At 37.9% G+C, this 25,265-nt stretch overlaps 1 protein-coding gene across 1 annotated transcript; it reads left to right on the plus strand.

Moving 5' to 3' along the window:
- Positions 1–5,169: 5,169 nt before the first annotated feature.
- march4 (membrane associated ring-CH-type finger 4) lies at positions 5,170–24,517 on the plus strand. Its single transcript, XM_005800695.2, has 5 exons — positions 5,170–5,537; positions 5,875–6,609; positions 18,781–18,936; positions 20,797–20,989; positions 23,909–24,517. The coding sequence occupies exons 2-5, from the start codon at positions 6,160–6,162 to the stop codon at positions 24,328–24,330; spliced, it is 1,221 nt and encodes a 406-aa protein (XP_005800752.1). The 5' UTR covers positions 5,170–5,537; positions 5,875–6,159; the 3' UTR covers positions 24,331–24,517.
- The last annotated feature ends 748 nt before the right edge of the window (positions 24,518–25,265 follow it).

Below are 25,265 nucleotides of genomic sequence, written 5' to 3' on the forward strand. Positions count from 1 at the left end.
ATTTATCACTGAGATACATCTATTTTAGCATAATTTGGAAATTTATTTTTTGATAAGCAATTTTCATATTCACTATTTTTATAAGAGGAGTTTTTCAGCATTGCTTTCAGTAAAAAAAAGAAAGAAAAAGTGTTGTCATTGTTTTAAGTTGTAATTAAAGTTTTAAACAAACAACTTGTGTTTCCTCGCTGAAACATTTGCCTTTGAGTTTATTTGTCTTAGGAGTCCTATAATTTAATGTCTTATGAAGACAGTCAAAAATGCTCATTACACATTTGCACATTACATTGCATTTAATTATATGCTCTTTATTGAAGATTTGTATTACATTCTATTTATATTTTGTGGTTTTGATCGCATGTTGGACCAGTTGTCTGTTATGAATTATGACAGAAAATGACTAATTAAACTAAAACTCTACTAAGTAACCTTCTAGAAGAATATATTAGAAGTCAGTTTCAACTGCATTCAGTAAAGTACGGAAACATACAAAATTTCTTTAAATTGCTAGTAGTCAAAACAAAAACAGCCCTGTTCTGGCTAAAAATATGATGAATGGCCAAGATATAGCATAGCATCCTTTTTTTTTCTTTTTTTACTTGGGTTTAGACATTACATATTTTGACTTTTTTCTTCTCTGGTTTTGCATTCTGTGCACCTGAAAGGATTTTTGCTCTTCCTTTTTAACTTTCAGTGGCAACCAGGTATATATTTTTTTACAACTGGTAGCAGTTGATTAGCCTTTCAGAAGCTCAAATAACCCCAAATCCTAGAAGAGATTAAAAGTGCATAAAACACTATATTAAGTAACATAACCTTTTACTCACTGCTTTAAAGTAAGTCTGACTCAATTTCAGGTCAGTTAGGATTCCGAAGATAATTTCTATTTGCTATATGCTGGAATAATAAATTTTTTGAAGGATTTTTATAAACTTCAGATTTAGGATTCCATACAGACATTTCCTTATTTGGTACTAGTGTTTTTGGGGTTTTTTTATAGAATGCCTGGGGTCAAATGTTTTGGGTTTCATTCTTCAACCTTCTGCAATAGTTTGCTGTAATTTTGGCTCGTTGTAATTGGCAAAACCGGTGTAACTGAGTCACATTTGTAGGTCACTGTGCTGCCTAGAATTAAAGTCTGAAGAACCAAGGGATGATATTGCACAGTGCTTAAAAATATTAAGGCAGAGTAAATAAAACTATAACTTTTGCATAGATGGGTGATCATAAAAACTGAATACTTGTGGAGTTATTGTCTGATTTGTTCCTAAAAGTTTAAAATAATCAGCAATTGAGGTTATTTTCAGCTTGTATTTAATCAGGGACCACTTTAGACTCGAGATGTTATGTAAGAGCAATCAGTTGCACTCTCCCACCAGAGCAGAAAACCAGCATGAGTAAGCTCTCTGTGTGGCAGTTTACTGTTGGTCCTTCATTAATGTTCACAGCCTGATGGCTGTTATATTTGAATTCTCACACAGAGTTTTGCAGAATGGCTACAGGTGTTAATTGCTCCCCCTCTGTGTCCTCCTGGCCTCTTCAGCACTCCTCGCAATGCTAATTTTTTTTAATTAAACAATTTTCACTCTTTGTGAAAAGTGAAGATTGCAAGTTACACCAAAATGCCATTTTTGAGGACAATTTCTAGGTTGTTCTAAAAACAATATACAATCTTTACTTGAGTTCAGTTCTTTAAGTGATGTAGCTGAACTAAACTTATTGAATTACGAAACACAAATCCAAAACTTGTAACCAATTTTAGACCAATTTATTTAAGGATGGCCTTATAACAGTAACAAGGTCTCAGGTTCTGATTCATTCAACAGTTTGGGCATTATATGACTCTAAACTTTTGTGGTTTTGTGTCCTGTTTGTGTCCTGATGATAACATGCCCAGAAATTGTGTCAACTCTCTTCTCATAACAGCAACCTGCTTACTCTAAATGTTAAAAAGAACGAATCATTGTTCACACTATCATATCCAAGCATACCAGATCTCCTGCAGGGAGATGTGTCATCTAAGACATTTTGTAGAAGCATCTTGTAGATTTTCGTGCCAAGCATTTGGCTCAGAAACTGCTGACATTTAGAACCTTGCTGACTTTGAATGTTTAGCAGGACTTCAGAGTTACTACATGGTGAGCGTGCATTAGGTACGGGAAGAAGGACCCTGTAGTAGATAAATGAACAAGTTTGTTCATTTGTTTGATATTTTCACATTTTCCACACCAGATAGTCGAAAGGGACTTTTACTTTCCATAGAGTAGTTCAGAATACTTTCTGTTTTTGTGTTTTTCTGAATATCAACAGCAGAAACTTTCTATTACAATATCCAAAGAGTAGATCTCTTTGACATCAAGGAGGGGGATTGTATTAAAATCCAATAGTTATACTTTACTGATAGAAGTTAGTTTGTAACTTTTTGATATTTAAGTATATCACACAGTTTCAGTGGCTTTGTGGTATTTGTTACTCAGATTAAGACAGAAAAACTTGTAAAAACCTGCCTTTCACAAAATGAAACAGTATTGACAACAGCATGCAGACTTTGAAAGAAAGACGGCATGCTGAAAGAAAAAAGGCATGGCAGTGTAAACACTACTGACTGAGATATGTATGGTCTAGAGTCTAGACTATATTCAATTAAAAATGAATCCATTCATTGACATCTTGTTTTTGTTGAACACCTTTTACACAATAAAAAAAAATCAAATAGGAATATTTTTTTGACAGAGTCTTTTGCACAGCAGTAAACCAGACAAACTTCTGATTACATAGTTTCTTGCAAAAGTGTCAACTTTTTGTATTATTTGTCATGTCATAACCACAGACTGCATTGTATTTTTGAGGGCTATTGGGGAAGGTGTGTATGTGTGTGTTTTGGAGTGCGGGGGGTATAAATGTATAAATATACATTGTGTCCTGTTTTGTAAATGTTTCCCCAGTGCTCCCCTTGTTGTAGGATTATAGTCTCTCTTGGATTTTACATTTGATATATAATTTTGCTCTGCTTAGATGGTTTTTCTGTTTACTGATAATCAATTTAATGTTATTTCCCAGCTGTTCTTCTCAGTCCATCTTATGGTCAAGGGGTCTTAAGGTATAACTGTGAAATGGAAAGAGAACTAGATATGGTTTTTATTTTTTTCCACAAACAAAACTGAGACGTTTTTGTATTTAGCTTCCTTTGCTCCAATAAACAACATCCAGTGCAGCAAACTGTCTTTCGAAGTAAGTAGAGAGTTGATAAAATGAGTGCAGGGTTACATAATAAAATATTTCACATACTATGGTCATGTTTAACAATCAAATAGACTGGGAGGTTTTGGTTCAGTGTTTTGTAAATGTTTCCCCAGTGCTCCCCTTGTTGTAGGATTATAGTCTCTCTTGGATTTTACATTTGATATATAATTTTGCTCTGCTTAGATGGTTTTTCTGTTTACTGATAATCAATTTAATGTTATTTCCCAGCTGTTCTTCTCAGTCCATCTTATGGTCAAGGGGTCTTAAGGTCCAGCATGCTGCAACCTTTAAATGCTTTTCTGGTACAAAGCCAGAATCAAATTGCTGTATTACCTTCTCAGAAGCCAATCACGTTCTACAGAGTCCAACTAATCTCTTGAGTATTTGATTAAGGTGTGTTGACACGGAAACATGTGTAAACATTGTAGCCCACGAGCCCTTGAAGACTGGAGTGTGTCATCCCTTTCCTGTCTTTCTGCTTTCCCTCACACTGGCTGTCTGTTTATGGATTCAAGTAATCAATTTCCTAGCATTTCAGCCACTCTGTTCAACCATTCCCTTGTCAGATCTTTCTGTTGTTATGCTTGTTGTCTTCTGTTCATTGTGCAGGTGGTTCTTTGTTTTAGTCCTACCATGTCTCCAATTCATTTTGCATGTTTAATTAAACACTCTTTACCGTGGCCTGTCTGCCTGGTTTGGCCTGCTTCCTGCCTCCTCCCTTGGATCTTTAACTAAGCACTGTTCAATTTATCACCTGAAAACAGAAATAGTAGCACAACTACATACCCACCAAGATATGGTTGTCTGTCTAAACTGACAGGCCAGAAAAGGTGAACTTTACTCTGAGAAGCAGCCAAGAGGTCAATGGTAATTAAGGAAGAGACAGAGATCCACAGCTCCCTAAGCAAATCTGGCATGGAAATAAACTCTGCATGTCACTTAAAACACCATCCACAATGTGAAGCATGGTGGTGGCGGCAGCATCCCGATGGGATGCATTTAATCAACAGGTGAGAAATCGTTAGTTGAAGTTTATAGGGAAGACAGATGTAGCTAAATACAGGTCAATTCTGGAAGACAATCTGTTAAAAGGTGCTAAAGAGTTGAGACTGGGGCAAAAGTTGCCCATTCAGGTCTGTCTGTCAGACAAAACTGCAACAAAGTTCATGAAATTTTGTGGATGTAATGTGACAAACAGAAGGAATGAATATGTTTTTGCAAGACACCAAAAATCAAAAAGAGCATTTTGAGGATGGAGACTGACTGGAAAGCCAAACACATATCAGGCCTTAAAGCCAAAAATGAATTCCAGCACCTTTCTGTCAGTCAGGCTGTTGCAGCGTTGCAGTGTTTTTCTGTTATTGCCGAAATCTCCTTGTTTGTTTCTTCTTCTCCTGCCTGGTTGCCACCCGCTGGTTACACTCTTCATCTGTCATCCCAGAGCTCATCACACTGGAGCTCAGGTGTCAGCTCCCATCAGGTGTCTGTAAACATCCCAAATGTACAAAGTAGAGGAAACCGGCTGCACATCCATTTTTAATAACACATAGACCATGAAGACAATGAGATAATGAGATCTAGAGAGGTAATTATTTTAGATTGGTAAGATTGCTAAGTAAAACTGTTCTATTTTGTAATTAATCCAGTTAATGGTCGATCTTGTTTGATATTAGAGGTTGTAGATGGATTGCATTAATCCTCTTAGTATAATCAGATTGCCTAAAATCAAGGAATTGCATGTATATATTACCTTTTTAAAAAAGATCAAAAGCCACCAATAAACATACATCCATGTATGTATGTTCTAATCCAGCCCTTGGATGTACAGAAATCCCTTTGTTTAAAAAAAAAGCTATAATATAAAGAAAACAAGTCCAGGCTAATTATGCATATTCCTGTATTTTTTTGCACAGTTGTAGTAATGAGTTGGCTGCTTGCATCACTGTGCGGCGGTGACGTGCGGCGTCTGGGAGCTGTCCCAGGAATAATGGTGCTGAAGCTGCAGCACCCATCCAGCAGCCAATGATCACAGGAGGACCGGAGGCTCTGTGCGGACGCTTTTCACCCGGAGCAGGACGGTCCGACAGCCCGGGTGGATTTGTTCACCCCTTTCTACCGGATGGATCTAAACCCCCTCTGGTTCAGTCCTCGGATGCGGAGAGATTTGATGATTTGGGAATGTAAATGCTTCCCGGTGAGACGTGCAGCTGAGACCTGCAGTCTGGATGAAAATCTGTGAGGGAAACAGAGAAATTGCGGACCGTGTTGCTTGAAATCGGTGTATATTTCCTCAGGTAAGACCTAATCTGCTTCCCAAATATGGCAAACCATCGGTTGACTTAATTTGGTCAGAAAGCCTTGCCAGACATCAACATCAATCTGCGCTCTGCTGGATTAAATCGCAGTGGCTTTCAATGTGAGAAAATTTTAATTCAAAGATCAAGTGCTAAGTGTTTTTGTTTCCGATTCTTTTTCAAAGGCAGATTGTGAATCAGGAGGGATAAGTCAGTCCATACAGTTCATGTTGTAGCAGACAGTTTTAATTATGAGGCCATGAAAGGAGGAGAAAATGTAGCTTTATGAAATAAATTTATATTTTCATGTGTCTAATATTTCAATTTCCTCTTTTAGATGTTTCATTCTCATGGACCTAATGGCTTCAGACACTTGTTTGCATCGATGGGATTTATTTCCATTTTCTGTTTGCGTCTTCTTGGGAAGACAATAAAAGTCCAACCTTTGGAATAGTGATCCGATTCAGAATAACATAAACTAAAAGAGCTCATTTAAACCCCGACAACTCGCGTTTCACCCAACCACGTATGCAGAGGTGTTTGCTTATGCCGGGGACACAAACAGCACTCGTCTTCCAGCACCTCGGCTCGGTGCTGTGATCTTCTGGCCGGACACAGCCCGATGCAGCGCAGCCGGGGCATGCTGAAGAGCCGCTGCTGCGTCCTGCTTGGTGACCTGAGGGTGCTCCTTCTCGGGCCACGGGCACCGCCGACGCCGCTGCCTCCGCTGACCCCCATGAGCGGCCAAGCTTCGGAAAGCCATGAGGCGAGCGTCACTGTCACCGTCCCCGACAACAACAACACCCTAACGCGGAGCCACCAGCAGCAGCAGCAGAACGGAGGCGACCGGACTGTGCCGTCTGCGGCCGGAGCCGCCGGGGCCCCGGGCGGAGAGCGGCCGGTTGGGGGCTGGGTGGATGCCGCCGAGCTGTCCGCGGCTCTTCGCGGCTGTAGCAGCTCTTCTGATGACTGCTCAAAGGGGAAGCTGGAGGAGAGGTTCTCTCTTACCAGCTACACGGAGAGTGGCTTCAGGACGCCTGTCTGCAGGATCTGCTTCCAGGGACCAGAGCATGTAAGTCCTGCGAAATATGCTCCTCTTGATCAAAGCAGGATTAACACCCACATAGGGCCCCTGTAGCCGATAATACTCGGGGATCCGGCTTAATTACATGCAAATACGATGACAAATGAATACATCTGAAGTCTTCCGTACAGTCCTGTAGCAAAATATTTATCACCTTGCAGATTTGTTCTATTTCCCCTCTTTACTTGCACTTGTTTCAAATAATCAAAATATAGATTTGTCTTGCTCTGTGTTTAAATTCCCTTTTTGTAAAGGTGAGTTCACTAGATTTCACTCGCCACACCCAGCTCTGATTACTGTCAGACTTGAAAACATCAGTTCCCAACTTGGACCTGTCTGACGACATGAAGCAGGCACCACACCATGTGTCTAAAGAATTTGCAAAACCAATTGGTCTTCATTAAAAGACTCGTTGCTATTCCAAATGGTTGAAAGCATAATTAGTTAATTGGTTTAGGTTTTTATTTTTTGAGACTTTTAGGCCTATTCATGTGAATAGAATGACTACATTCTTGTTCATGCAATGAATTCTTGCAAAAACGAGAATTCAATGAATTCTTTGAATTCATTGAATTCATTGTATTCTCGTTTTTGCAGGTCAGGTCACTACCGTAGCACTCTAGACAGTAATCCTGGGTGTGATAGTGAAAATGAACTCTTTCTAAAACAATGTGGATAATCTCAGTTGGTTCCCATTTATCTTTTTTTCCCATTGATGAAATAAAATCACAAAAATACAAAAGGTTCTTTTTGTATTTTCTCAGATTAACTTTGATGATCTAACACAGAATGAATCTTTAAGGGGGATAAATACTTTCTAAGAACTAATTTTAATCTGTCTGCCTTGTGTTTCTCAGGAATTAGTGTCAAAAATATTTCCACAGCATAAAAGCATAAAAATCCATACTTCCTGGTTTGATAACGCTTACATAACATTTATGTGAATATTAAGTCACACTTGTATTAGGAGCCAGAACCGATGCTGTTCAGCTTCATGAAGAAGTGTCCCATTTCTCAGTGGAATATTGTCACCTGAATTAAGTGCTGGGAGATAGAGAGGAGGGAAAGGCTTTAGTAGAGCCCTAAAATGGCTTTCAACCTAAGTCTAGATAATGCTTAGATCTTTGACCTTCATTAATTCTACAGTTTTAAAGAGCAGTATGTCCAAGTTGTTGGTTTTGTGTTTGGGGAAAGCAAACAGACATGGCTAGCCCTAAATATTTGCATTTAGTATTGTACATGTGCAAAAGCCCCAGACCCAAAAAACCCTGAAAAATAAAATGTTTCTCCATATAAACAGTTAGAAATAGGCTGTGATGTTTAAAAGTGCCAAGAACATATCTCCCACATCATCACCACTCCACTGCCGTTGTGAGGCAGGGTGTATCCATGCTTCCAGATTGTTCAGGTGCAGGTGAAACCAAGACTCATTGAACCAGTAAATAGTTTTCCAATCTGTTACTGTCCAATTTTGTTGAGCCTGTGGGAATTAGCCTCAGTTTCCTGATCTTGACAGATGGGGGACCCTTTGCGGTTTTCTCCTGTAGCCCATCTGGTCCAAGGTTTGATGATGGTTGTGTGTGAAAATCTCTGGACCAGTTTCAGAATCAGTCAGTTCAAGTCACCTGACACCAACAACCATCCAATATCCAGGGACACTTTAGTGCATTTTTTTCCTATTCTGATTCTTGGTTTGAACAACGACTCATAGTTATCCATGTCTAGATCCCTAAATGTTGAGCTGCTGTAAAATTATTGGGTTTTTTGCTATTTTTATTGAGCAAGCAGTTGGAAAACTGTTCATAATAAAGTAGATGGTCGGAGTTTAATGCCAATTCACAACAAATATCATCTCAACATAACAAACCTATTTATATACAGTCCAATTCAGCCAAAATTTATTTGAAATTCAGATTATTTCATGGAACAATGTCATTGTTTTCTAGTTTGACTGGGTTATTAATGTTTCGTTACATTTTGCACCGCTATTTTGGGAATTAGGAGCCAGCAGTGATGTGAAGATCACTGCTGTAGCAGACCAGAAAATCCACATTATCATCTCAAGTTGAGCAGAGTTCAAAGAAGGGTGAAAATGTTTGCAAGATTGACACCTTTGTAGAATAAACCACATATCTATTTAAACTTCATTACTGAATCACATTGCAGAGATGCAATTAAGAGCACAACAAAGCACAGCTGTTGCAATAAATACAGATCTGTACAGAAGCAGCTTAATGCTTTTTCTTTTTTTTACTTTTGGAGTTTTGTTTTTTTTTTCTAGCCTTGGGTCTGACACTGAAGTCTCCTCTTTTGTCTCCACTGGCTGAGAAACAGTAGCACACACTTGGATGATCGCAATGCCACTCGGTGTTCTCATATTTGTCACAAACTTGTTTTACAGAAGCTGTTCATGAAATGAATAAAATATATTCAGTGGCTAGAAACCTCCCCACATCGTTTTAACTTCACACGGGTTGGAATGTTCAGAGGATTCAGGTTTTTTTTTTTTTTCCGAGGTTTCGGGTTTACAGCTGCAACTTCGTTTCCAAAATAAAAAGAATAAAATTTACTTTTAGTATCTTATTAAAGCAGCCGCACAGCTCACGGTTTGCACTTTTCCCTCTTCTTATCCCACTGCATGGCTTGTAAAGATAGCTGCTGCTGCTGCTGCTGGTGCCGGAGGGATAATGAAAGACCTTGTCCTGCTGGCTGACAAGTGTAGAGGATACGCAGAAATGCAGAAACAACTCATTAAAGTCAGACACATCAAAGCGTTACCTGCATGACAAAATCAAATAATACCTCTGCCTCGGCTCCGCATGTCCACCACCTGCAACAGACAAATATTAATAATAATAATAAATGTAACATGATGTTTGACAGCAGAAGGAAAGAGCATTCAGGTTAATCATGTTGCAGTTCTACACATTTGGAGCTGTATTGGTGATAATTGCACACATCATCAAACAGAGCAGGAAAAAAAATGTGAGAGGAGGTGCCTGAAATAAAACATAAAACTAGACATTATAATTCCTGCAGAAATGGGTTAGCTGACCTGTTTAAGAGCCTGACCCAAGCATTAGGAATATTAGAATAGCAAATGGTGTAAAAGGAATAGGTGGAAGAAGTCCCGTCAAAAACTGTGTCAGAAACATGGCCAAAGCAGTGGGTTAAAAGTAAGGATGAATAATTTACGTCTCAGAAAACCATAACTGATTTTTACATGTACTCTATGGAAAAATTAATGTGATTTTCCAGCGTGAAGGGCATGTAGTTGAAATTCTCATTTGGAAGTCACACTATATGAAAGAGGACAAATTTACCTGTGTTTTGATGAATAAATTATTACAGTTTTATTAGAGAAATGCCAGTGGGAAGAACATGTATGTAAAAAAAAATATGGTTGTTTTTGAGCAGAGTGGACATTGTCCTTCAGTTTCAGGCTGGAAAAAGCAGCATCTGATCAAAATGTCATGAAACCTTATTTCATAGCAACACATGAAATACTGTATGTGTTGCTGTAATTTTATAAAATCAGTAAAACACAAGAAAAACTGAAATATGTGGTAATAACTGTTTTCATCCATTTAAAGCTTTATTGGTGCATATTGCTGAATGTAAGAGGAATATAAATACATTTCAAAGAGCACATTTAAAGGTTTTACATGAGTTATTTATATGGAAGCTTTGTTTAAAAAGTGGAATATTTTAAAAACCTATTAAAGTGATACAACATAGAGACTACAGCTATTATATTCTCAACATAGTTTAATGTTTTGATATTTGAATAGCTGAAAATACCCAAAGATTGTCAAAGTAAAGCTCTGAGAAAAACATGTTTGCTTTTTCTCTATACTGAAATATTTTAGATCAACAAGCATTTCAATATCAGACATAGATAATCTGAGTGAATACAAATGCCGTTTTCAAATCACAATTTCATTTACTGATGGAAAAACAAACTCTTAAAACCAACTCGGCATATGTGAATAAGTAAATCATAAAACAACAGAGATTAAATATTTTTTGTGGAAACCTGCAGATCTGCAGAATCAAGAAGTCACTTAATTGGTTGATAGCATGTAAGAGGCACAAATGTTTCAAAAAACAGCATGTCATCTAACAAATTTCAAGAACAGATGACAAAGTCATTGATATCTTTTGGCCTGGAGACTGTTACAAAGCCTCTTTGAAGGCTTTTGAAATTCAGTGAAGTGCAGTGAGATCCAATATTCACAAATAGAGAAAGCATGGAAGAGTGGCAGACCATTTAAATTGGTCTTAGAGAACTTGCCTGAGTTAAGGCCAGTGTTCATGAAAAATGGCCTTTTATGTGTCTTCCAGGCACATAGTCAATTTTAAAACACGATCAAGTAACTATGTTACCACTTATTATAAAAAAGACTGTGTATATATATATCAGACAGTGATGAGCTAAGCATACTTGCAGTTCTACTAGGTGTTTGCTAATTGCTGCTGCCGCTAGTCTGGAGGAACCTGAAGGCACGGGCCAGGGGTGCTCTGTGAGGTGGAAGCTCGACTTGAGACTGCAGTTCCTTACAGAAGCAAACATTCAGGCACCCTTGAATCAGTGCCATGGGAAATTAAACAATTCCTCAAGCACTCATAAAAGAAAGTAATACTCCGGATATGTTTTTGGTGAGGGAATAATGATGTAACGTGACACAAAGCTATAAAAAGTCAATTTTACATAATACTCCCGCCATTAAATTTAATTGAGATGTTGTGGCATGACTTTATACTGATAATTTATTCTGTGGGGGAATTAAAACAGTTCTACAAAGAAGAGTGGACAAAACAGATGCTTGATGGCAGCTGTTGCCACCAAGGTTAGCAAAACCGTTTGTCAGGGTTAGTTGTAAATTACTTTTTCAAAATGGACTGAGTCCTTTGAAGAGCTTTAAATGAAATCATAATTTAAAAAATACGTCTTATATGTGCCTTTATCTAATCACACCATTTGGTTGATTATCTGTCAAGAAAAGAAATCTTTAAGGGGGCACATACTTTTTCACAGCACTGTAGTTGAGAACAGAGGAAAGTCTCAGCTGCTGAAGGATCTCTTTAGTGTGGGATTTTTACAGCATTCTCACAGTAAATTCTCACAGAAAGAGTTGCCGATAAATTGGTTACGCTTTTTGGCAGCGCTTTTGAGACCACCCTGAAGAAAATGTCCCACCTCATCTGTTCAAGGAAAATCTCAAGAAGCAAGACAACCAAGATGAAGAACAGAACTTCTGATCTGAATGAGCCTCATTGTTATTTCTCCTTTGACTCAGCAACAGATTCAATGTATCACTTCATGTTCTTTCCACTGTGTATAATCTCTCGATGTGTCATCTGCTAATTACTACAACACCAATTTTGCATATCAGTCCACCTCTGGGCTCAGCCTTTGTAATTATTACTGGCATGAGGTCCATTATGAGACTTAGAGACAAGCCGTCGTCATTGTTTTCTTAGAAACTCTACAGATAGTCGGCAACACTCTGCACTGCATACAAAGTACCGTCTTGCGAAAAATCGCAGTATTTCCCATGGCCTCCTCCAACATGTCTCATTAAGGCTTCCCAGAAACATCGCAGCGAGTCGATAGCACTTGATTTCATTGCATCCCATCAATATGCATGTTTTTATCTTCCTTTTTCCTGCTGTCCGTGAGTTGTAGCTTTGGGTGGAGTCCAGATATGGATCTGCTGAGGTGTAAAGGAGAATGAGGCTCCGCTCAGAAAGAGAGATGAGTGTGCTCTCTGTGTATCACTGTATGTTACAAGCCGTACTGGCAATATTTATCTGGTTTTTTTTAGCCTCTAGGATGTCACCCGGACTTCGTCAGGCGGTATCTGATCTGACAGTCCACCTCCAAAACACTTCCATCTTCACGGCTGAGACAGTCGACACAGAGTAGAGAAGGCACAGGTTTTCTTCCTCTAACATCCCACTAAGAAAGGACCTTGAATGGCTGACAGAGGAAGCCACTGAAAGATGATTGTATTCTGATTTAATATGACACCACTGAATGAAATAAGCTTGTGTAATAGCTCCCCTCTATTTTCCATGAGGTAAGCCTTACAGTTTGAATTCTGCTGTGATAATGGGTAGTTTCGATTTTCATTTTCTATCTGTCAGAATATTAAAATTGTAAAGTGCAGACTTTACGAGTTTTCCTGTCAAGGTGACAGAGGAAAAGGTACATTTTAAATAGTTGTATTTTTAAAGGCAGGGAAACCTGAAGTAAATGCCTGCTTTAAGATCAGTAATATACAAGGTTAAAGGAAATTACGCAATTCAATAACTGGGCATTTGACATGTCCTTTTGTGATCCAATTCTGCAGAAAATTTGAGTAGTAACATTTTTTATGCAAATATAAATGCATAAAAAGTCAATAGCACTTGATGCAATGAAATCAAGTGCTATCGACTTGATGCAATGAAATCCTATATGAGTTATCAAATAACTCATATAACTGTAGTATAGGAGTTATTTGATTTAATCTGAAAAAAATACTATGCTTTGCAGAAGTTTTTAAACCCACATATAACCACAAACTGTAACAGGGTTTTAAGTGGTAGACAAATACAAAGGAGTGAATTAAAGGAAAACGATACAAGGCTTAACCTGTTTTTTTGTTGTTATTGTTGTTGTTTTGGGTTTCTTTTACAAATTGCATCAAACCTCTAATATATACTATTTGCAGAACTACTTTTTGTCGAAATTGTAGCCTTTTAATAACACATCTCTACCTGCTTTGCACACATATAGACTAAAGATTTTTGGCCCCATACATAACTCATGTCAAGCTGTGTTTGGGATTAAAAGTTGTGCTATCTGTAGATTTTTCAACAGAGCTGTGAATCTCTGCAGCTCCTCCAGAGTGAGCCCAGGCCTCTTGGCTGCTTTGCTAAATGATGCTTTGGTTTCCAGTTGTTTTATTCTCCTACCATCTTCAGTTGATGGATTGAATGGGGCTCAGAGTGATTGTGATATTGTTTTCTAATCTATCTCTGCTTTAAACGTCTCTACATCTTCATGTCTCACCTTCAGCTGTATTCTTTGCTCATCTTGTTGCTCTTTGTTCTCTAATGTTCTCTAGCAAACCTCAAAGACCCGAGATTAAATTACAAACAGACATCAGCTCTACTAAATAGGTGTCTTCTCAGGGCATTTAGATGCACTGGGTTTTGATTAGGGGCATTAGAGTAAAGGGGATTGAAGAGATAGATATAAATGCATGCCAGACAGTATTTTCTTCATAAAATTCCAGTAAAATCAGTTGAAGCTTGTTGTAATGTGGCGTAATGTGAAATACTTCTAAGGGAATCGCTCTGTTAGCCAAACAGATGGGTGTACTGAAAATTCAAAGGTTTAGCATTCTTGTTTCCATATCAGTGGATGGTTGTGTTCTTTAAAAAACATGAAACACATTTCAACCTGTTATTTGTTCTATTTAGGGAAAGGTCAGTGAGAGGCCTAACAGGGGGTTCTTTGTTGCTTTCTTGCAGCATTTACTTCATCCCAGCCTACGCTTTCAGACCTGACCTTAACCTGGATCATATACAGAACTATCATTTTTATTGCTTTTAACCAGAAACAGAACAATTATTCTGGAAAATCTTTGTGTGAATCACACATATTTAAATACTGAGGAATATTTGCATGTGCGACAGGCCCTTGTGTTTTCCTTCTATTATTTCTAGCATATGTTAAAACTATAGGATTTCTTCCTAGTCTAGAAAAGAAGAATAAGCTTTCATTCCTAAATCTTAACAGGAATAATGCACTTGGAAAACATGTTTTCCAGATCACAAAGAGAGGCCTTAAGGGTCAAGTTGGCATCATTATTTTTATATGGCCTTTCAGCATAGAGGCACTCTGTATGCTAGCTGTACACAGGATAGGATGCTCAGCCATTTGTTGGGAATGGGAGATAAACAAGTTACATAAACACTTCACTTCTTTTTTTATTATTTGTTTGGGAAGGTAAACAGACTTAAGATGCTAATGTATAAAACTAGATGAGAGGCCTTTTTTATTTCTATAAATGTCACTGTTCTTATAAAAACATCAGTGTAAGCAAAGGTGAAATTTTATAATCTACATTTTAATTTATACCTTTCTGGGCAAATTTTTTTGTTGTTTTGTAGACTATTAAAATCAACAGAAGAATTGTTTTTTTTTTAAATATTTTATAGAATAAATGCTTGCAGCCTGGCTGTTACTGGCCATTATAAAAATCACTTTCAGTCAGTTTCTGTGTGAGGTAGTATATTATACTACAGTTTTCCTCAGTTGGAGTTAATAGAGTTCACTCGTATTGATTCCAGGCTCTTATGTGAATAGCCCAACCTAATTTATTTTCATCCCATTATATATCCATAGCAATACGAGCTAATTTTATAGAGAGAAAATTAGATGTTCTGGGTTGTTTTGGGATAATGCAGCACAGGGAGGTGGAATAATGCATCCAAAGAAGTGTATTTCCTGGATGCATTTCTATTTGATCAGCAAAAGTACAGTAAGTTACCACTTTCTGCATGTGTCGGCTGTGATGCCATGTTTGTTATCGGACTCCCCTGCCTTCTCCAGCCACTGTTGTATAGGAGTGATCCGGGTTTCAGCTCTTGGCTGCAATCGGGCCAGTCGCAGCGAGCGGCCCGAGTCCCACTGGACTCGACAGAAGTGTTCTGGTGCTCCTGCCAATACACTCCCACCCTGGCCATCTGTGGATGAGCCTTTTCTCCTGCAACTCACTCGATTTTCCTCTCTTCCCTTCAAACCGGGGTGCTGCTCCATCTGTTGGAGATGTCAACACAATACTGGGGAAATATTTTGGAAACTTGCAGATTTTTTTTCTCTTTTTTGTGGGTGTTTCTGTTTCAATCTTTCTGCTCGTTATAGACAGGAAGAGAAAATGCTGCATTAACCTCAGAATTTAATACCTCAGCTGGAAGAAGAGAGAGGAAGGGGAATTTGCTACATCAGACAGGGTGGGCTAATTTATATGTTTATTCACTACAAGTCCCTTTTTTGCCTTGCTAAGATGAAAAACCCAAAAAGAAACATTAATGTATAAGCTTTTAGTTTTTTTTTAAGTATTCTCATGGTAGGGTATGACTTTAATGGGTACACTTAAATTTTTTAGATCATAATGAATGTCAAGATTGGCACAGTGCCTTGCAAATGTAGTCATACCTCTTGAATGTTTTACATTTTTTTAATGTCACAACTACAAATCTCAATGTCTTTCATTGGGAATTTAGCCAGCGAAACAACAAAAAGCTGTGTATAATTTTAAAGTCAAAGGATCATGTTGTTTTAAAAAAAAAAAAAATTTGAAAAGTATAATAATGGACTTTTCACTCTGTGATCTCGATCTTCTGTGCAGGTTTTTCTGCAAACAAAGTCTCTGGTTTGCCTCCATTAGCACTGAATATCTACACTGTAAAAGCATCTCTAATTTATAATAAAACAGAATTATACTGTATTTACACAGTAAAATTCCAGTATTTAACCGTAAATAAGAAATGTTTTCTTTTTTCCAGTGTACAGTCTGACATTTTTGTCCATTCTGTTTTGCAAAGTAAGTTAAACTTAGACTGAAAGTGGAACAGCAATTTCCAAGTCTTACAATAGATTTTATTGTTTTCAGTCTTTCATCTTTTGCAGCCAGTAATAACTTTTCTATCAGTATTGTTTTGTGTTTAACACCCTCCATCTTCCCATCAACTCTGACCAGTTTCCCTTTAACTACTGAGGATGATGCTGCCACTACCATGTTTCACTGCAGGAATAGAGTATTCAGGGTAATGTACGGTGTTTGTAGCTGTTTGTTCACTTATTCTCTAACAAAACTACCAGGCCTCCATGGAACTGTTGTGGCACTGAAATTAAATATTATACACAGATGGGCTCTTTTTATGAACTGAATGTCTTCTGAAAGCAGTTAGTAGCCTTGTGTAATATTTATGGCTATCAGAGAAAAGCAAGTGAATACAAATGCACATAAGTGTTTCCAGGTTAAACAAAATGTTTTCCTTCTACGTCACAATTACTACTACTACAGCTAAACTGTGTTGGTCTAGCACATACAGTCTCAGTAAAATACATTGAAGTCTGTGGTTTTAATGTGGCAATGCTTAAAAGTTCAAGGTCATGTAAATGAGCTTGGGAACAAGGACAGAGGCTCTCCTCTCTTTCTAAAGCTTAATAAACCATAAAAAGCATATTTGATTAGAAGTAAATATATTAATGATATGAGTGCAAATTTAATTAATGTTTCAATTTATTTGAAGGTCTTCTGAAGCTGTAATATGAATCTTGGGCAAATAAAAAGAAAAATTAGGAAAATAGAAAAGAAAAGATGGTTAAATATTAATCAGCTTTAGTCAGAAACAAAAATAAATATCTGACCACCATAAATGAAATGAAATGAAAAATTGAAAAATTGTCCATATAATTGTGACATACAGTATGTCCTAAGCAATGTAAAAAAAAAAAGGGATGAAGTAACCCGGTTACATACATCTGCCAACCCTTATGCTAAGACTTTGTTAAAGCACCTTTTAATTCAATTTCAGGATTTTGTCTTCTTAAATTGAAACTTACCATCAATTACCATTATAGTGAATAGTTTGAAATTTGGTTCAGTTTTCATGCTGGGATTCCCAAGAGTCTTTTCCATATCCATTATTTGACTAAAACCACACAGTGCAGATGGGTTAAAAAGGAACAAAATGCTCCCTATAACTATGGTAAAACATGGTAGTGGCTGCATCATGACCTTGACTTTCTTTTTTCAGAAGGAACTGTCTTTTGATTAGATTTTTATGTTAAAGTGGATGAAGATTTTGGTTTTTCAGCATCACATTGAGTCCAAGCATATTTCCACATCCAGAAAGAGAAAAGTTCATGAGAGGAAAATGAATATTCATGCCAGACAGGGGAACTAAATATACAGATCTGTGATTTCTCCCTAAAGGGATCTATAGACAAAAAGATGTCCATAATCTTAAACACTTAGAGAACTTTTACAAGTTAGAGTTGGAAAACATTGTCAAGTCAAGACGTGTGATTCAGCCTCCAATCAAAGATGACTGGATGAAACCAGGTTATTGTAGCTTTCTTGTAATAGTTCTATTATTTTTTCAGTTGAATTGTAGAGGATTTATGGTGGCTCATACCTAGAAAAGGATTTATCATGGTCTCATTCTTTACAAGACTTACCAAATGTCATTTCCCCCTGCTGATGCTTGATCAAACTGGTTTCTGTCAAGTTGTATTTGCAGTCATGAGGTACAATGTCTTTATGGACACAATCCCTTTTTCTCTTTCACTGGTTTTAATGCTTTGTCCAACACTTCGTTCATTTAACGAGCTGCTGCATCAATGTACGTTTAGCACAGTATTTTGCAGCTTAGTTGCGCTTTGAGTTTCCATTTAGCCTTCGGTGGTTAATCCTCCATCTTCAACAGTAGCAGTAATCAAGTATTTGCCTGTCAAGTAGATGTAAGGCAAAGCTTTCATTTCACACCTGAATGGTGCTGCGGGCTGCAGCCAGCTCTGTGTATGAGAGTGTGATTTCCTGTATCTAATGCACATTGAGATTCCTTGTAAAATCAATAAGCCAGAGTAAAGATATATATCTGTGTATGTAGTGTAATTTAGAATATTGTGTGTAGGCGGGTAACAATGGCAGAGTAAATAAGATGAGAAAACTAGTTGTTGTCTGGCTGTCAGCGATTACTGTAGGCAGTGATTTCCTCTGAATCACAGGCATCAATCAAGCTTTACATAACAAGAAAATACATCATGTTTTAAATGTATCTACAGTTGATTTTTTTTCTCCAGGTTATTCTGGGATCTCATGCAGTATAGAAATGTCTGGAATTTGATTTTAAATCTGGAAAAAAATGCAAAAAAAAAAAAAGACAACGGCGTAAATGTTTAACTTGTTTTCCATCATTTCCATAATTGAGATTTTAGATTTTTCTGGAACATAGTTAATTAAACCCAACCAAGTATTGTTTTTTTTTCTATCTCAATGTCCAAAATGTTAGAGGAATAGCAAGAAATTATCCAGAAAAATGTGGTTCTTGGAAAAGGAAAATCCCTTCTTGACTGAGTGTTTGTCCCTGCAGGGAGAGCTCCTGAGCCCGTGTCGCTGCAGTGGGTCGGTACGCTGCACCCACCAGCCATGTCTCATCAAATGGATCAGCGAGAGAGGCTCCTGGGCCTGCGAGCTCTGTTACTACAAATATCAGGTCATTGCCATCAGCACCAAGAACCCATTACAGGTAAGCCTCAGAAGCAAAAAGCACCACTACGAAAAGTGCTTTTCAGATTTGATCACATTCTCCTTAAATACTTACTAGCGAGGGGTTACTGGGAATAACTACAAACAGTGCCCCGACAAATACTATAAATACTGAGTATTAAAATATTTGTTTCCACTTGTCTCATCATATTTGTCTTCATATCAAATTGTTTGTTGGATGTTAAGCCCGAAACTCAGTTTTTAGAGCTTGCATTGTAAAAAAAAAAAAAAAGAAAAGAAAGAGGTTCAGTTCTAGTGTTGCTTTGATCATAAACCAAGGAGGGGGGGGGGGGGGGAAATGGGCTTTTTGAATTAAACAAGTCTTTCTCTCTTTGATCCGTAAAACAGAGAGAACACACTTTCCTCTCGGATTTAGCTTCTAGTGATGTGACAAGAACGTTATTGAGAGAGTTTGTAGTAAGACTTATATCAGAAAGAAAGTATTCAACTGGGGAAACACAGTTCCGGTGGAAAGTTTCGATATGCTCTCTATGTGCATAAACATTATATTTATTTGGTAAAAATACTTAGATAAATGCTCCCTTGCAAACTGCAGAGAAACTCCATCATTTTTATTCACACCAACAAGCTTCTGGCATTGTTCTGATTGGACTTTTGATCGCTCATCTTGGCAGAACTGTTAGAGGTTCATTAAACTGATTGGTTTTCTGGCTTTTAACCATAGTACACACATTTTAAATAAATTGTAATGTCAAGCTCATTTTTAAGCTTAATGTTAGCATCGTTTATCAACCTAAAAACCAGTTTGGATTGTAGTTTGGTATCATTATCTTGCCAGAACATCCAATTGGATCCCAGTTCCAACAATCTGACCCAAATTGGTTAGCTAATTTAGGAACAATCCAGAAATGACAAAACCTCAAGCAAAAACCTCAAATAAGTAACACTAGGTTTCTGAAATTACTCTGACCTTTGCACTGTTGAAGTTCCAAGAAACAAACAGGCTCAAATAAGAGCTACCATTTATAGCAAGATAAGTTGTCAAATATCCAGGCAGAAGCGTGCCAGAGGCTTATTGATCACTAGAAAAATGTTGGGTTGAATGAGCAAGTGAAGCAAAAAAGCAACTTAGATATCCTATATTATTAAATATTCAGGTGCCCATGTGGGGTTGCATCTATGGCTTTAAGCCTGGATTCATAATTTTCACTGTGCTTCTTTAGAAGGACTGAGTTTTTGTTAAGTCGGTATTTTAATGTGGTTAACTTTCTTTTACCAGCTGGCATAATGAACTGAACTTGACTGCATTAATAACTTTGACTGAACTGGAAAATATTGGAATTTATTTGACTAAGTTTCTCTTTATGTGATGTTGGGGGGTGGTGGGGGGGCATCACCCTTTTTTTGTCAAATGATTTAGACAAAAAAAAAAATCACTTTTGGCAAAAAATTACATAGGCCATTATTTTAGGAAGGTGACAATATATTGTCTTCTTTATTTAAAATAAAAATAAGCAAACATTCCTATTATGACTGTATGTAAATTTCTCACCTATCCTGTAACAGGTAAATCTGACATTTTATAACTGTATTATTTTGAAATAAATAAATAAATACATACATATATATATATATATATATATATATACAGTATAGACCATATATATATACAGTATAGACCATATATATATATATATATATATACAGTATAGACCATATATATATATATATATATATATATATACACTTTATTCACGTTTGAAGGGGTGATCATTCAGGTGAGTTTTGGTTTTCTCGGCTTTGTTTTAACGTTTTCCATTAAAATAAGAGGATCAGATAAAGACCAGAGCTCTGAGGTGTATTGTGTGTCCTCTTGCAGTGGCAGGCCATCTCCCTGACTGTGATAGAGAAAGTGCAGATAGCAGCAGCCATATTGGGTTCCTTATTCTTGATGGCGAGTATCTCCTGGCTGGTCTGGTCCTCTTTCAGCCCGTCGGCTCGCTGGCAGCGCCAAGACCTGCTTTTCCAGATATGCTACGGCATGTACGGCTTCATGGATGTCGTCTGCATCGGTGAGAAACCTCACAGGAAGCACTGATGTTTACTGTTCTTGCAGAAGTGTGAGACAGTGATTTAGAGTGATATTGAGTGATTCCAGTCTGCTCGCATTAATCCAGGTGTGCTCAAGAGGCAGAAGTAAATGTCATGCGTGTTCAGGCTGTAGCCAGTATTTGTGAATGCGGCAAACCATTTAAACTATTGACAATCAATGGCATTAATCTATACAGTGCAGTCAGATGCTTCATGTCAATTTGCATTGGTTAGTTAAGCATTGCATGGCTGCGGTTACGAAATTAATCTCGACGTTAAAGATAAAAATCTGCTGCAACAAACTTTATATAATAAATTAAACATAAACACTAGATATTGAAAAATCTACTGAACTCCATTTTAGTCTCAAATAAAAAGCTACAGCCTGAAACTCCAGGAAACTTTTGAAGCTTGCTGTGTACTGTCATAACATCAGAGGTAATAAGGTGCACCGAGGCATTTTTTTGCCGCTTTTTTCAGATTTTGAGTGGGTGTCCAAAATGAAACATATCCCATCTGTACTGTAAGCTGGCTCTCCGTCTTTTGCTGCTCGAGGGTCCGTGTGCTTTGGATGAATTCCACCTTAAGAAAACTCCAACTTGTGCTGCTGCAGGAGACAGACAGCAGGGAGAAGAGGGAAAGGAGGAGATTGATTGTCTCCGGTTTGGTGGCGAGGATTGACTGCGCAGTCATTAACTTGGCACTTTACAGAGATTAACTTGTCACCTGGTAGACGTAAAAAAGGAGAGACCTGATTAGCTTGTATAGAGAGAGCAGGAGTGAAGAAATGACTCACATCTAAGGACCTAAGTAGTAATAATACATCATAACTAAGTTCTATTTTTTATGGAGAGTAGTAACACTTTATTACTCACCATTCACATTTATAGTCCCTCGCAAAGGTGTTCTCTGACTGTTTTCTAATTGTTATTTATTAGGATCTTGTAGGCCAACACAAAGTAAAGCATAATTGTGAAAGAGAAGGAAAATGGTTTTCAATTTTTTTCTTTTACCAAAACTACCTGTGGCACTCATTTGTATTCAGTCCCTTGTACTCCTAAAATCCAGTGCAATCAAATGCCTTTAGGAGTCACTTAACCAGTGAAGAGAGTCCATCTGTGTGTAATTTCATCTTCAAGATTTGTGAAGGCCTCAGAGAACATTGTGAACTAACAGCATCATAGAAAGATGGGAACACAGAGAAGTTTATCCCAGGGTCTTAATGTTTCACAAAGCACTATTCAATTAAAAAAGCTTGAAACTGAGTATAGTGCCACTGGAAACCTAACATATCATTCCCACCCATCTAAGCTGTCAAACTAGACAAGGAGAGTATTTGTCAGAAGTCTTCAGCTTACATGAACCTGTTGACAGGAGAACTAGAAGTCCCTTACTCAACAGATCTGGATTTTGTGGAAGAGCAACGAGAACTCCTCTCTCTAGTTTTCCACAAGCCATGGAGAGCAACACAGCAAGCAGGGCAGAAGTTGCTCTGGTCAGATGAGACCAGAATGCAACTTTTTGTAATGAACGTTAAATGTGGCAGAAATGTAATGCCCTGAACATCACAGCCCTGTTCAGGGCAGTGAAACCTTGTGGTGGCAACAGCATGCTGAGGGGATGAGCTGATGGGAAGATGGATGGTTTTAAATACAGGAAAATACCCCAATACAATTTGTTAGAGGCTCACCTTCCAGCAGGACAAAAAACTCTTAGCCAGAGCTATAAAGGTGTAGCTCAGACTTACTGATAAAAGGTGGAGGCGCAATAGAGCCATTAATTCAGGACTAGAGTTGGTAAGTTCAGGTTTAGCACTTCATGTGCTAGAATAGTCCCGAGAAACTCTAAGCCTAACTCTAATTGGGAATCTGTGACCACGCTTAAAAAAATGTGTCCACAAACACTCTGCCCACGGACTCAAGATGAGCTCAGTGGACAGAGATGTTAATTTCTAGATGTGCAAACATGGACCTAACCCAAAAGACTTTCAGTTGTAATTGCAGTGGAACTTGGTACTACCAAGTATTGACTCAGAATACAAGACACACAACTCTTCTCAGATATTTGAAGATAAACTACACATGGGTGGACTCTATTTACTAATTAGCTTGTGACACTTCTGAAGATAATCGGTTGCACTGCATTGTAATGAGGGATAATAAAGGAAAGCGGCCTGAATACAAATGCATGCTACACTTTTTAGACTTACTTGTGAAAATAAAATTTTATTTATGTTGGTTTGTTGCATAAAACTGCAATAAAATTCTCCTAAACAGGCTGTACTGTGACAAAATGTAGAATGGGGCAGGCGGCCCTGAATGGGCAACATAAAAGATTAAAATACCATCAAAGAATCGTGAAAATAGATTTAAGTAGTTAAAATATTTAAACACTTAATAACATCCTACTAAAGGATGAATGCATACAAGTAATTGTCACTAATTAAAGGAGTGAAACTGTTCTTGTTCTGTTTACCTTTTCACCACTTGATTCTGCACATCCTCGGGGTCCAGGCAACTGCTGGCAAGACTGACTCCAATTTTCCAGATACTGAGTTCAATGAACATGAATCAATAAGCAATTTTGGGCCAAGATAAGACGTTATCGAACAACTGCAGAGAGCAGATGCATCGTTTTTACCGACCTAAATCCAAAACCGGTGATTGTTGCGGTGTCATAAGTTGCTCTGTGGCTTTACTGGATCGCACAAATAAAGATTTTATCTCAGCTTTATGGCGAGGTGCTTAAAGAATGAGTGTGTGTTTGTTCTGCAACTGTGTCAGTTTATACTTTCTGCTGGCTTTAACACTGTGCGAACACTGCATAGATATCACTCTGTGGTGTCATTAAGGCTGCAGCCAGACACTGACTTTGTCTCACCGCCACTCTCCTTTCCACAGCGTTAATTGTCCACGAGGGACCCTCTGTGTTTCGCATCTTCCACCGCTGGCAGGCCGTCAACCAGCAGTGGAAGGTTCTGAACTATGACAAATCGCTGGACAGCGACGACCTGAAGGAAGCTGTGGTGGACAGGACTCTGTCTCAGCCCAGTCAGGGCTACCAGAATGGGATAGGAGTGTCCGCCTCCAACTCCTCCTTGATGGTGGTGGCCTCTACAGCCAACGGCTCCACTTCCACAGCCGTGGTGATGGCCGAGGGGGAACTGGGAGCGCACCTAGACCCCGAAAGCGGCACCACGGTGCCAGACCAACACTGTCCCTACAACATCCTCCACCTACTCAGCCACCTGAGGCAGCCAGAGGCCCGCAGCCAACCCAGCAATAGCACAAGAGAGCTGGTCATGAGAGTCACCACAGTCTGAGGCCTTATTCCACACAGAGCTGAAAGATTTCTGAACCAGCTGACAGTCAAAAAAAAAACCCAACAAAAAACAAAACAAGTGCTGTCTTAACCGCACTGGATTGATATCATGTTCTTGTTTATTTTGAAATGCATCTTTAATGTCCTGACATTGATTGAATAAAAGTCAAAGTGGTTTGATTTGCAAACTGGTTGGGAAATAGTTATTTTCATCGTCAAGAAGCGTGTCTTTGATAAAATGGTATGTAATTTTCTCAAAACTGCAACGGAAACAATTCATATTTCATCTAGGCAAAAAGTAAAGGCCATGGAAAAAATAAAATGGAACAAAAACAGTTTACTCAGTATTTAAAGTTATTACATCATGTCAAATAAAGTGCAGAATGATGTAAAACAGGTGCAGCAAACTTTTTAGCCTTGACTGGTCTGCAAGGCAACAAAACCAAAATATGAAGGACAAAGGAGCAGAATCCTCTGAATGGGGTTCTATTTTATTTTTTGCATGAAAAATGTCCTTGGCTATGAATGATGTTGAATCTCTGCAAAGGTAGCAGTAGACAAGCTGAGGATTGGGAGGCAGTAGTTATTTAAATTTAACAAAATGCTTTGCCATTCGAAAATAAATGTCTTTGAAAATTAGAAATACAGACTTTAAAAAACAAGTCATATTGAAATACCTGAACTTAACTCAGAAATTTCTTTTTGGTGACACTTAATGTCACATTATTAGATTCAAAAATATTTTATCCAGAGTCTCTTATGAGAGACAACCGCAGCTGACTTGATGGGGGCTGAAGTGCTTGTAACCACATTTTCAGATGAGTTTTTTTTTCCAAAGAACTATTTTTTTTAAAGAGCTCACTCTTTATTTTGTAAATGAACGAAGAAGGTAGTAAGGCCTCATTTTGTACCACCCAGTCTAAAAAAGCACAAAAC

The sequence above is a fragment of the Xiphophorus maculatus genome, chromosome 7, assembly GCF_002775205.1.
Source record: "Xiphophorus maculatus strain JP 163 A chromosome 7, X_maculatus-5.0-male, whole genome shotgun sequence".
Lineage (NCBI taxonomy): Eukaryota > Metazoa > Chordata > Actinopteri > Cyprinodontiformes > Poeciliidae > Xiphophorus > Xiphophorus maculatus.